Source organism: Salvia hispanica, chromosome 5 (assembly GCF_029641045.1).
Source record: "Salvia hispanica isolate PSC_SH4W2 chromosome 5, Shi_PSC_v1, whole genome shotgun sequence".
Lineage (NCBI taxonomy): Eukaryota > Viridiplantae > Streptophyta > Magnoliopsida > Lamiales > Lamiaceae > Salvia > Salvia hispanica.
In genome coordinates, this window is record NC_142696.1 from 46,341,786 (window position 1) to 46,355,252 (window position 13,467).

A 13,467-nucleotide genomic window follows, 5' to 3' on the forward strand; every position below is an offset into this window, starting at 1 on the left:
GTCAAACACATACTTATTTAAATGTTATTAATAAATAACGTATCTTAATCTCTATCTATTTGTAGGCACTGATTTAATTTTTTGAAATGGACCTTACTCTTCTATTTGTGTAACTAGAGGCCCAATTCAAGTGAGTGGTTCGTCAACATAAGATTGATAAACAAAAAGTTGTTTTGCAAAAAAAGGTTAGTAACGAAAAGATATACTCCACGAACTTTTGTGAGAGTTATAATTTTGTTATCAATAAAGATCATACTACCTTTTTTTTTCTTGAAAATTACACAACCTTTTTAAATACTACTCCACTAATCAATGCCGGTTAAAGTCAACAAATAAATGAAGCTGATATCGTGGAAATTTCTGGCGGCAGCGACATATTTTTGACATTCAATAAATAAAATTTTTCATTAGAATTATGTGCACAAATTAATTTGTGAATATATAAACTAAATAAGATATAATTAAATCTGGTATACCCCATAAAACTTGGTATCCTTTTCTACACGTAAAAAGTTGCGAAGAAATATGAGTAATGTGAATATGATTTTTAACAGATTACTTAATCTATATTTGAAAAATATCAAAAAACATTAATAATTTTTAACTTATAGGTTCGGTTCAATTAGTAACCGACATAATGTTTAATAGTACTAAGTTAGCAATGGACAATACAATAATTTTAATAACTATAACGGTAATAGTAATTTCTAATTGTAAAAGAATAATACTCCTACATACATAAATATATAATCATCCTAAAATAAAAAAATATATATATTTAACAAAAATTCTAAAAAGTTTCACTTTATACTCCTAACTCCTTTATTGATTCTTACTTTTTACTAAATAGATAAAAATAATAAAACACACATTAATTTAAAAATGAAAAAATTAGTTCTATCTTTATGACAAGTTTTTGCTTTACAACGAGAGAGTCCTATTTTTCACTAACAATAGTTCGATCACCTTTTCTTTTAATTTTTTTCCCTATGAGAGAAAGCACGTGCTCAAGCATGCAGCTGCAGTGAGTTATTTTTCGACGTCCAATACGTTAACAAAAATATACATAAACACAACCAAAGCAAAAAACTAACCACCATGCTAGCCAAAACATCAAACACAGAGACATCGAGCCATAAACCAACAAGAGAAAAAAAAAACCTAGCAGAGAGAGCACAACACTAAAGAGAGACACACAAGGCTTAAGCCACCAAAAGAAAGCTCCCGTGATCAAGACACGAGCAGACACAAAAAGCAAGGTCAAACAAAGAGACAAGATCAACTCGGCTCACCTCTTAGTCATTTTCTTGAAGGCTGCCAAGGTCCCGTTAGGAACTCTTGTTTCCACGTTGATTTCATTTGTTCTAGTGAGAACGGTAATACTGGACACCAACCTCGAGTCCAAGTGTCAAGTCTCCATAATAAGTGTTTTTCTTGAACTCCCAATTAGGTTGAAACTATTAAAAGACGATTTTATTTCTTATATTCCAAACGTTCCACCACTAAGACTACCTTTCATGGACGGAGATAGATAGTATAAACAAACATGCCCCATGATTCAACCACAATTGTATGGATTTTCACTTCTCAACAATAGCTTTTAAAAATATTTCCAAATATTAAAGATAGAAACTTTATTTGATTTAGAGTGCTATTAGTTCCATTTATGGAATGAATAGCTTAATCTCCCAACCATGCATGTGGGGAGAGCTGAGCAAAGAGATAAAAAGAAAGGCTTTCATTTTCTGACAAAAAGCCCACAATATATATGTCATCAACCCATTCAACCTCATCAACATGCATGCACTATCCACTGCTGTCTCCTTTTTAGGGTTTGCTAATTTATTTAATTTTCCATTTTCGAACAAACAACCAACCTTTTTTTCTCTATTGATTTAAATAAATGTAGCCTGGCTTTTCAGACATGTGAAATGCAACACCACGAAGAAACGATTTTGCTATATTTCATGAAGGTTTTGTTAAACATACAAACCTTAGAAAATGGTTGATGAAATGTAAATATCTTTGTAGTCTTTTCCCCTTTTTTGCATTTGTTTTTTTCTAATTAGGTGACGAAAGAAGATGTAAATGGATGAGATTAAAACTGTGCTAGAGATAGAATTGATTTTAAAGAAGGACATGGTGATAAGATAGTGCTTTTGTAAAGCCATTTTAGTAGAATAAAGGAAGATTAAAAGAATTCAGCAAAAAGGAGAGGAGAATTTCTATTGGTGTATGCTTGAAAATATTTGAAAGACATGCAATGTGGGGTTTAATTTCTTTTAATTATAATAATATTTTACTTTGTTTTTTTCGGCGTGTGTTTGAACAAAAACATGCAGTTGTTTATACAGGGATTTTTGGATAGCTTTAATTGGATTGATGGATCGAGAGAGATATGGTGGGGGCCAATTTCATGATGTAGGCATGGTGGAAAAGGTCATTACATTGTAGGAAAATGGAGTTAAAAGAGGACTATGTATGATGTATCTACATTTCTTTCTTGTCTTCTTTTATAATATCATGCTTCAATCGAATTTCGATGATAAGATAAGCTAGTTGAGGAGCTGAAAGCCAGAGATGGCTATATTTCCATCACTTTTTATTTGTTTGCTTTTTTTTTGCACATATTAGTTTAAGGGAGTGTAAATACATGGGACGTGCTAGGTTTTTGTAATTGTAAATTGTTCTAACTATCTTCTAAGAACCAATTTCAATCATGCCCAATTTCTTTACATATAAATCACATGGTAAATACTTATACATTTAGAGTTTGTTTGATTTTTTGAATAAGATATGTAAATATTTTTGTGGTTCGTTTGGTTTTCTAGATAAGAGATATAGATATGTAACTCGAAAACACGGACCTGAGAGAAACAGAGAGGAAGAAGAAAGGAGAGTTTCGGTCGAGTGAGAGGCGGTTTTGGATCGAGTTTTCCATATAGCGGTAGTTCTTGATTCGAATGTTCTTCACCCTTGGAACTAGAGTTAGTTGAGCTGTTGTATAATCCATTTTTGTGTGTATAATCATAATAAGAGTTCATCGATCGTTTGCCAATATTCGTAGGCATTGTCGAACCACGTAATTCTTTGCGTTCCTTGCGTTTCAATAGTCACATTAATAAATCATAACCTAATTTTATAGAATATTATTTCCAATTACAGCTCATTCTCAATTTATTAATTACTTTAGTCATAAATCAACAGCTAATTTAGTCCTTTTGCCTTTTTATCTTGATAACCCTAAAACGAATTATAATACATGCAAACTTAATTTACCTTTTCATTACAAATCCCCACCACTTGAAAATTCCTAATAAGATAAAATGAAACACAAAGAAGAACCCCACACCAAGACAAAGGAAAACACGGTATGTGTGAGTTGGTTAAGCGGTAGAGAGAATGCCTTAGGCTAAAGGTTCAAGGTTTGAGTCCTCCATGGCGCAGTCATTAAATTTAAATTCATTTACAGATTAAAAAACACTAAATTGAATATGTCTTTCCTTGTATGCTACCGACGATTAATTTCATTGAGGGAAATTGCTTTAATAAAAACCCAAAGTTTGGTCAATTAACTTTAAAAATTAATTTAAAATATTAAGCGGATTAGATTTGTTCGCAATAATTACACAATGAAAAATTTGATTGCCTAAATGTTAAATATATTTGATAATTTTAACTAACACACCGTTTTCTATATATATATGAAGAGACGACCATTCAATTCAACTCATTGACGGATTATATTCATGTGATTTTTTGGTTTTCATTTCGGATACCCAAAAAAATCACCAAAAATGAATAAATTTTACTAATATATTTTTATTTCGAGTGGACTTTTTTTCTGGGAGGCTTTTTCTAGGCCCAATATCATCAGCATTGAGAGGTACAAGAATAATCTTTCAAGACCCATTATCATCAACATTTTGCAAGGGAGTAATTGGAAAAAACAAACGAGTCAAATATAGCTATCATAATAAATTAAGAATGGAAAATGGGGAAATGCATGTGGTAGCAGTAGTAGTACCTCATTCTATTTGATATCCTCTAGTTGAAAAGAATGTATTCCAAAGTTTATGGAATTCCCTTGAAAAAGTACATGCATCGATTATCCTTGATTCTATGTATGTCTTCAAAATATTTAAATTTTTCTATGGTTTAATTGTTGTAACTTTTGTAAGCAATGCTATATTGAATGAGTCATGCATGCTATATTGAATGAGTCATGCATGTATACATTCACACACATATATAGGTACGTTCGGTTTGTTGGATTAAATAATAATGAGATATAATATGGGATAGCCACAATAGGATATGTATAAAATAAAATTAGTCATAGGAGCATGGAGGTCATGAGATGATAAATCATGAAATACGAACTAATCTTGCCATTATGGAGGCCGGCCAAGATACAGTGTCACAAGCAAAGCTTTTGAGAAGAATGCAACCGAACAAGAGATCTATAATCGAACGACCCCTTTAGTGGCAATCTATAATCTTATAATAGAGATAGAAAAACGTCTTACTATACCAACTACGATACACCGTCGTCTACAATCATTATCAATCTTTGTCTCTTATACTATTGTGTGGCAATTGTAGGTGTAGCTAGTGGTGTGGTGTAGTGTAGTGTATTACGTTGTCATCAATATTCCAAAGTAAAATGGCATATTGGAATGGGTCGTAAATTCGTAATGTTCTCTTCAAGGATAAGATTTTGCAAGTTGCTTCACTCTCTGTACTATATATACCCTTTATCTCTATACTTTTTATACTGGGATATTCGTTGAACTAAGTTTATATGACGTGCTTAAATATATAGACTAGGTATATTCATTCATTAATTTTATTTTCACTCGAAATAATTGGCATATTCATCGTCCATACATGGACTAGGTACAACGTACTTAATTATAAATATAAAGAGGCACATTTGACTATTTGAGTATAGAAATTCTCACTTACTCCGAAATGACATTCTCCTATATAAGTAGGTGACGCCGGAAAAAAAATTAAGTGTGCTCAAGGCTTCTAGTCCTTTAATTATTGACGAAACCGTTAAATGTAGAATAATACATTTCACATGATTCTGCTTAATTGCTTGGTTGCACTTAATGCAATATTAATTCAAGAAAATAAATAAAGAGACACTGTGTATGCATGTAGAATCTATTTATAAATATAGTTAAATTTTTTTTTATGAATATAGTTAATTGTGATAACATACATTTCACCTATTAGCATATCATTGAGGGATATATATTGCGGTGGAAATTAGTGAAAATGGAAGAAATTAATACACTTTTTTGTAAATTGTGATCACCAATTCAATTCCAATCGGTAATTAGCCGACTTATCGATCGCTGCAATTTATTTTTGGAGTTTATTTTGAAATAAAGGCCTTTGTGTTATGATAATTATGTTTGGATTATTTGACTATAAATGCATGAACTTTTAATTTTTTCTATTTTTTCCCCTGAACTTTATTTTTTGAATATAAATGCATGAACTTTGCACTTTTATGATTTTTCCCCAAAATATAATTTTTCGTCCATCGAAAGTGCCAACATGGCAGACACGTCGGCAATCAAAACGACGTCGTTTATATTGAAATGAGGTAATTTGCTTGTAAATACACAAACTATTGATATATTCTACTATTTTCCTTGAACTATTGAAATTTTTTGATATTTCCCAAAATCGGATGAAACTTTCTGAAATTGCCCCAAACTTTATTTGCTAAATAAATGTCTATATGTTCCTTGCAAGATATCATAAAAAAATCCTTAAAAAAACATTATCAAAAACTCAAATTCATTCCATCAATTATTAAAAACTCAAATTCATTCCATCCTTTACAACAAGTTTGAAGGTATTCTCAAGATTATATAAGATATCCATTGGGGTTTAGTCTATGTTATAGTAAGATATAAGTAAGAATTTCAACCATGCATATTAATTGGCCTTAAAAAAAACAGATCTTTTATTTTACACATCCGAGATGACTTAAACATTAATAATTGGAACAATTTTAGACTCTGCGGCCGCCTGTGCCATTTTCCCTATGGCAATTATAATACAAGGCTGCCACGGGAGTAACGAAGTTATGGAGCTCACAAAACTCTCTGGTGTTGAAATTCTGCCGCCGCACCGGTGCGCCAACTGCTTGGCGGCCGCCCTGCTGCCGGAAAAGCACCATAACAAGCCGGTGGATTCCCACCGCCGGCTGAGGACTCTCGTAGCTCACTATTTCCCTTCCTGCAAAAGTACTACTATATGTTATATATTTGGTTGTTTGATAGATAAAATACGGTCCATGTTAGGCCATCAAAGCCCATTGAAGCCCGAAGCGAAATAGTTCAAAATGATAGGTTATTTAATAATCCAAAAAAGTGAGATATCATATATTTATCTTAAAATCCATCTTAATTAATTATCTTGTGTTAATTTAATAGGTCTATCAAACATGCACTAAGTGTATATCTTATTTAAATGGCTCACCGAAGCTAGCATCTGTGTTTCCTGGGATGTCAGTAACCAACCTACATAGCATAGCATAGCATATCATAAGTAAATAAATTGTCACTTTTTTTTTATTCAAACATTTAAAAAATGCAGAAATTTTAATTCCCTTGAAGATGGAGTCATTATTGTCGACACTATGTGGCAACTAACCCTAATTAGTCTATGTATGTACATACATACAAGTGAATCAAATAATTTTGTATAATTAAACTTTGAGATAGTGTAGACCAGTGCAAGTACTCCTTAAGGTGTGGGTTGCTGGGGCTTGGAGCATCAGCATCGACCATTATCTGCAAAAACTCATTTCATGATCAAGATAAATTAAGAGTTATAAATATAGTATAGAAAATCGTCAGAAAAAACTATAAAATTTGGTCAAATTCTGGTCGTTTGTATAAAATATATCGTTGACGTTTTTCAATCAAACTGTTTTATTTATAAACAAACGACATCCTTTAATTAACTCAAAAATGGAAGGAACAGAATAAGACCAAAGTTCATTGTTTTCCCTGACAATTTTTAACTAGGGTATGTACACTTACAAGAGTATAGAATGTTCGAAAATCATTAGGACCTCCAATAAGAACCCTAGGGCGGTCACGAACCTGGGATGGTCTCAAACGACAGCCGCTGATGATGATCTTGCCTTCGGTGTAAGCTCGAAGGTCGGCTGTCGGTGTAAAGGGCTCCAAAACATCTCCGACAACGCTGCTCACCGCTAGCGCTTGCCTTCTCTCTCTTGCCATATATTTATATTTGTAGTCCTTACATGTTGTGGCATACAGTTTGTATGTTTCTATTTATACTAGGTATTCCCCTTTAAGGTATATATGGAGTAAGAGGTGCGTTAAAATGACAAACACCTCTTAAAATAACACTATACCATCATTCCTAGCCAATCATTTGTACACGTGGACGAATAATAAGCTGTCATGAGGCAATAAAAATAAATGGTCAAGTGTAAAAATCTCGGCCAACAATATACAACATTGTATAAAGCAATTTTTTCTCGGCCAGCAATATTCAACACGCTATACAGCAATCTATAATATTGATGTGTAGCGTTTATTGCTGGATTTGTGGTGTCACGGTGTCACTTTAAGAGGTGTTGTCATTTTGATACAAACATATGGAGTAATGCTCCTTTACATCTATATTAAAGGCATTTTTAATATTTCATTGATGATGAATTGCAACTAATTAACCTGTGCGAATTATAATATTAAAAAAAAATTAAAATTTGCATATATTTTATGTCCATGATAGTGGAAAGACCCCAAACATCGTTGAAAAAAAAGGCAAACTTCCATCGAAGAAATTCGATAGAAGATTCCATCTGTTTTGTTCTGCAAGTTGTTGCCTATATTGTTCCTGAATATGCAGCTCCTTTATAATGTGTCTGATTCTCTGCATTATTAAAGAGATTTCATTTACATGGGACGTGCACATCAATTATTCTGTATGCTATTTTTAGTGGAAAAAGCTCACCATCAAAACGCTCCAAAAATATACTCCTATATATATATAGTACTCCACTATATACTATATGAAAATGCTTTTTGGCTTGATTCTTCATTTGTAGATTAATAGTTATGCTTGTTCAAAACTTCAACTCATATGCTCAAACAGTTAATTAAAAAAAAATCATCAATCAATTAAAAGAAGTTGATAGGGTCTTACCTATAAAATCTATATCTGATATAGATTGAGTCATATGACGAAAGAAAAAAAAAACATACGTATACAATAATCAATTTAGTACATTCCGTTATTTTTGTTTGGATGTCGATAACAATTTATCTATGTGAAGTGCAAATTGTTTCATATTGGTACAAAAAGTTTTATCATTGTTTTATGTTGGTACAAAAAATTTCATTATTGTTTTATGGTTTGTGCATCACATAAGTAGAAACATAATATCGTTTAAACACATATGATGGAATGTATTAAAATGAAACTTTTTGTATGATTTATGTAAACTTCAAACTTTTTGTACTAATATGAATCAAAGGTGAAACATTTTGAATAAATTATATATTTACCCCCTCTATTTCACTATAATCGAGACATTTTTTAAGCACTTATTTTAAGAAAAAAAAATATTATTTAATAGTTAAAGTTGAGAGAGCAAAGTAAGAGAGAGAAAAATATAGAGAAGAAGTGTCTAACTTATGGTGGAATGAAGGGAGTATTGTTTTTCTGTTTTGGGTCGTCCACTAAAATTAGTCTTTATCTATTTTTTTTTTTAAATCTTTAAAAAAAGGTGAAACTCATTTTCCACTAGTAATACCTCAATTTTATATCTCTATTTCTCTCTCTTATTTTACCAATTTGATATTAAAATTGATACCACTATTATTAAAATATTTTATATGAGAGCATCCACAATAGAAATAGGTCAGCCACTCTCTCTCCCTGCCACGTCAGCAGCACTAAAAATCCACCTGCCACATCAGATTTAGGTCAGCCGCAATAAAAATAATTCAAAAACAACTACATTTACGGAATTAAATTTACGATTAAATTGCGGAATTAAATTTACGAGACATATACGGGAAAATTCATTAATTGCATTAAAAAAAAGTACATTCATTTAAAAAAATAAATTACATAATAAAGAAAAAAAACTATCGCCATGCAGTCTTCTGTGCCCACAACACTTCAATTATATCCTTTTGGAGTTGAATAAGAGCATCCACTCGGTGCATGTCGGCATATTCCTGGAGGCGACCGACTTCATCGAGAGGTACCCATGTCGTACGCTAGGGGTGGTCGTTCCGTGGTTTGGACCGGCTTCATCGTCATTGGCCCAACTAGTCAGTTGTACGCCTTCGTCTTCGACGATCATGTTGTGCATGATAATGCAGGCGTACATTATTTGGGAAACGCATTTGACATCCCACAAACGCGTTGGACCCTTAATTACCGCCCATCGAGACTGGAGCACACCAAATGCACGCTCCACGTCCTTGCGCGCCGATTCCTGTCGTTCTGCAAAGTAGGCCTTCTTGTCATCCGCCACGTGCCTGATCGTCTTCACAAAGACGGGCCACCTAGTGTATATCCCATCCGCCAAGTAGTAGCCCATATCGTGCCGGTTGCCGTTGGCCACAAATGAGACGGCTAGACCGATGCCCTGACACTTTTCGTTGAAGAGGGGCGACGAGTTGAGGACGTTGAGGTCGTTGTTCGACCCGCTACCCCAAAATAAGCATGCCAGATCCACAGCCGGTAATCAGCTACGGTCTCGAGGATCATCGTGTGATTCTTTGTCACGACCGTAGTTAGCTAAGGATAGCATAACCCGGTTTATCGCGACTAAGGAGGGATTATAAGAAGCGGGAATAGAAATTAGGGGAGGTTAAGGTCAAGACATAGAATACACACAAATTATAATAATAAAGGATATTACTTAGCAAAATATACTCGATCAAGGGGACTCGAGAGACTGTTCTTACAAGTTCGACTTATACGAGTTTAGAAATTTAATAATAAGCGAGGCCTTATTAATGGCACAGCGGAAGCAAAAGAACGCGGTTCATGTGTGGAGACATGAACCTCCGAGAGTTTTATTCTTATATAGCTACTAGTCTGCCCTCCACAGCACTTGATCCACCCTTCCACGATCAACCTGCATATTTAGAAATATATGCAGGGCTGAGTACGAAGGTACTCAATGAACACATTGCCGAAAAATACACATATACATTTAAAAAAAATATTTTGTCAGGCCATTACCATAGTAACACTCAGGGGTTTTATTGAAAAGACCTGAGCTTACTAAAATATTCACATTGGGCCCTTTTTCCTGTACTTAGCCATATCTGATCATCTTGTGCCGCTGAGATGGTGATCTCATACGGTCACCTTCCCTGCCCAACAGGACAGAGGTATCCTTGTGCCGGGAAGGTGGCCACCTTCCACGGTCACCTTCTCTGCCGTCCGTTCACGGCCAGAGGTATCCCGTGTACACTAGTCCGAGCGGGGACACCACCCTCACTGGGACCCGAATTCGACTTATATATATATATCATCATTCATAATTCACTTGGCCTTAGCCAACAGATAGGCATCATACACAAAACATTTATGGCGAGACAATATCAATAAAATCACGAACATGTGTTCGAGTTTTCACAAAATATAATTTGTATTTTTAGTATAAGAAAGCTCACCTTGATCGCCTAGTTTTCCTTACTTGACTCTTTCGTTCCGATTCTACTTGCGAACGTACCCTTTTAAAATATCACAAATGGGAAAGTACTATTTTAGTCTTAAAAGTATTCTAATTAAATTAGAGAACATGCCTCGAGCTTAATCTCTAAAAAAAATACTAATACTAATAATAATTATTATTATTATTATTATTATCTTTATCAATATTTCTAAAAAGCTTGTTTTATTTAGTATTGCTTCCTTTGCGATTCCCGTGTTCCGACGGAATAACTAAAATTCATGCAAAACTATAGTAATTCGTTTATCTTACTAAATCATTTTAGCTTGGGCCCATAAGTAATTAAATTCAAATTTGGCAATTCTTTAATTACTTTCTACATTACTTTTACAACATCAATTAAAGGAACCCAATTATATTATTTCAAGCAGTTGGGCTCAAATTAATTTGTATGGTCCATCTAATTAATTTAGGAGCCCAATTAAAGGAAACCCACATTCAAAGTCCCTAGCCTTCTTCTTCCTCCCTCATTCATCTAGGAGAAAGAACTCTCCCTCTCTCTCTCCGCCTTGTTACTGCCGCCGCCCAGCTCCAGCCCCGCCGTCCTCCTCCGCCTCCGACGGCGCCACTCTCCTCTTCCTCATCTCTCCCTCCCTTCTCTCTTTCTCTTTCCACAGATCTCTGCAGACCTCCGTGTCCCCCCACTCCCCCGTCGTCGACCTCAGGCCCGCCGTCGCGCCACCGCCACCACGGTTCTGCCCCAGCCGCCGACGCCGACCCCCTTCCGGATCTGCCGTGGCTGAGAACACGGCGGCTCGCCGCGGCGGCCTCCCCCTCTTCCTCTCTCGGTTCTCCTCCCTTCACCGCCGGCATGCACTACCTCCGCCTCCGACGCCGTTCTCCAACAGATCGGGATCAACCTTCTTTTGTTCGTCTATTTTCCCTCTCTCTCCCTTTTACTTTATCAAGATTTTAATTTTTATTTTATTTATTTATTTATTTATTTATTTTTTTGATGATGAAACTTGAAATTTCCAAAATTTCAAATTTTAAGAATGAAAACAGTGACGATTTTCGGAGTGTGGGCTGTTGATTGTCGGCGACGGAGTGCCGAGGTTGCTGTCGGAAGTCTCTCCGACAAATTCCTATGTTATTCAAGCTAAGTTCTTAGTACCCCTTAAAGTCTGCCATTTCTAAGTTCTTGAGAGGCTATAGCAACTAAGTTCTTGAGATGCTAAATTTACATATACGCAATTCCATTAGATACTAATTTGGCATTTTGGACAGAGGTTGCTTTATACCTATATGCAGCATGTTGGATACTAAATTTGTGTCTTGAGCAGAAGCGTATTTGCCTATATGTGAAATATTCATGGATGCTAAATTGGTGTTTGGGGCAGTGGCTATGTTGTTCTTATGTGTCATGTTGAGAAAGTGGGAGAGAAAAGTAAGGTTGTTGGTGCTTATTTAGACAGTTTTTACGATAGGTTTATATTAAGAGAGAGGGGTCTTGTAGTTTTTACCTTGAAAGGTACTAGGTGGGGCTTTTGCTCCTGCAAAGGTTGTCCTCTTCCTTAGTTCCCTTCGTATGTATATTTATGTATATTGTCAGAATCTCTGGTTGGGTAGGTGATAGAAAACGAAAGGTTGCTATTGAAAGCTTACCTACCTTTGTGTAAAGCTCTTTACTTGTCTGAAATCTCCACACTTTACTATCCTTGTCCTTTGTATACTGTTATAAGTGGTTAGTGAGTTGAGTTTCTCCTAAAAGAGTGGTGTTGTAAGGGTTTCTAGCTATTTATATGGACTGCTTAAAGTAGTCACTTGCTAGACAATGTATTAAATGCAGCTGATCCTTCTGGCACCAAATATCCCTTTGCAGAGATATTCATCATTACTGAGTAAAATATCCTATGTGGAAATTATAAAAAAAAAGAGAAGGGAGAATATAGACCATTGGTTTGGTCTGTCCTTCATTAAATGCCTCTGAGCATAGAATCCTTACAGATATGAGACGTTTCATTTATCTCAGGAGGCTTATATATTTGAATTGCTTAATAATGATTAAAAGTTATACGTGTGACATGTTTCTTTCTCCTCTTTTTTTTTTTTTTTTTTAGGAATTAATTCTATTTGGAGAGATATTGCCATCGTGCGACGACGGACATTTCCTATAACAATTTGGATTGTTGAGATGGCGCTTTCGGAGTTTGAGCGTCATTTATTGTAATAGATTAGATTTGCGAAATTGGACCTTTGTCGGATGTATCAGATATTAGTTTTGGTTTTGAGATCTTATTTCTTTATTTGTTATACCCATATATGTGTGTGTATATATATATATATTATTTACTACCTACTCAACGTCAAAATAAACAATAATGAAATTCTATCGTGATCCCGATTTAATCACAAAGTCATTTATATATATAATTAAGCCAATACTGGTATTTTTAATAACAATGTCTTAGCGGGTTGTTACATTCTTTGACTTGTAGCCGGTCGTGTAGGCCTCCTTCCAGGCAGTCGGACAGTTCTTCCACTCCCAATGCATACAATCTATGCTGCCTAACATCCCGGGGAACCCATGCTACTCCTTGTGCATCTGCATCAGATTCTGACAATCTTGGGGGGTAGGGTTCGAAGGTACTCCTCACCGAAAATTTGAATCACGCCCTAACAGAAAAACTTCAGACATTGCAGAGAAGTCGTCTCACCGATGTGGAGGTACTCATCCCACATGTCTGTCGCGCCTCCGTAGGCCA

General features: G+C 34.9%; 1 protein-coding gene and 1 long non-coding RNA gene across 5 annotated transcripts; one reads left to right on the plus strand and one right to left on the minus strand.

Annotated features, from left to right (window-relative positions):
* Positions 1–5,968: 5,968 nt before the first annotated feature.
* On the minus strand, positions 5,969–7,302 carry LOC125190143 (protein VERNALIZATION 3-like). Of its 4 annotated transcripts, none has more exons than XM_089058454.1 (4): positions 7,134–7,302; positions 6,769–6,818; positions 6,505–6,545; positions 5,969–6,261 (listed from the first exon to the last, which is right to left on the minus strand). In XM_089058454.1, the coding sequence occupies exons 1-4, from the start codon at positions 7,272–7,274 to the stop codon at positions 6,035–6,037; spliced, it is 459 nt and encodes a 152-aa protein (XP_088914580.1). In that variant the 5' UTR covers positions 7,275–7,302; the 3' UTR covers positions 5,969–6,034. The 4 variants fall into 4 exon arrangements, with proteins under 4 accessions (XP_088914580.1, XP_047943305.1, XP_088914579.1 ...); XM_048087348.2 differs by having other exon boundaries at positions 6,757–6,818; XM_089058453.1 differs by having other exon boundaries at positions 7,071–7,302.
* A 3,948-nt stretch (positions 7,303–11,250) lies between these two features.
* Positions 11,251–13,029, plus strand: LOC148926923 (uncharacterized). Its single transcript, XR_016130118.1, has 2 exons — positions 11,251–11,630; positions 11,757–13,029. It is a non-coding gene; the product is annotated as an uncharacterized LOC148926923 (long non-coding RNA).
* Positions 13,030–13,467: the final 438 nt, after the last annotated feature.

Excerpts from the sequence above, each read along its gene's own strand:
- LOC125190143 (XM_048087347.2), bottom strand. The coding sequence starts at position 7,274 with ATGGCAAGAGAGAGAAGGCAAGCGCTAGCGGTGAGCAGCGTTGTCGGA. Across the intron at positions 6,819-7,070 it reads TTCGAACATTCTATACTCTT|ATAATGGTCGATGCTGATGC; the intron begins GTAAGTGTACAT and ends GAGTTTTTGCAG. Across the intron at positions 6,262-6,504 it reads AAACACAGATGCTAGCTTCG|GAAGGGAAATAGTGAGCTAC; the intron begins GTGAGCCATTTA and ends GTACTTTTGCAG.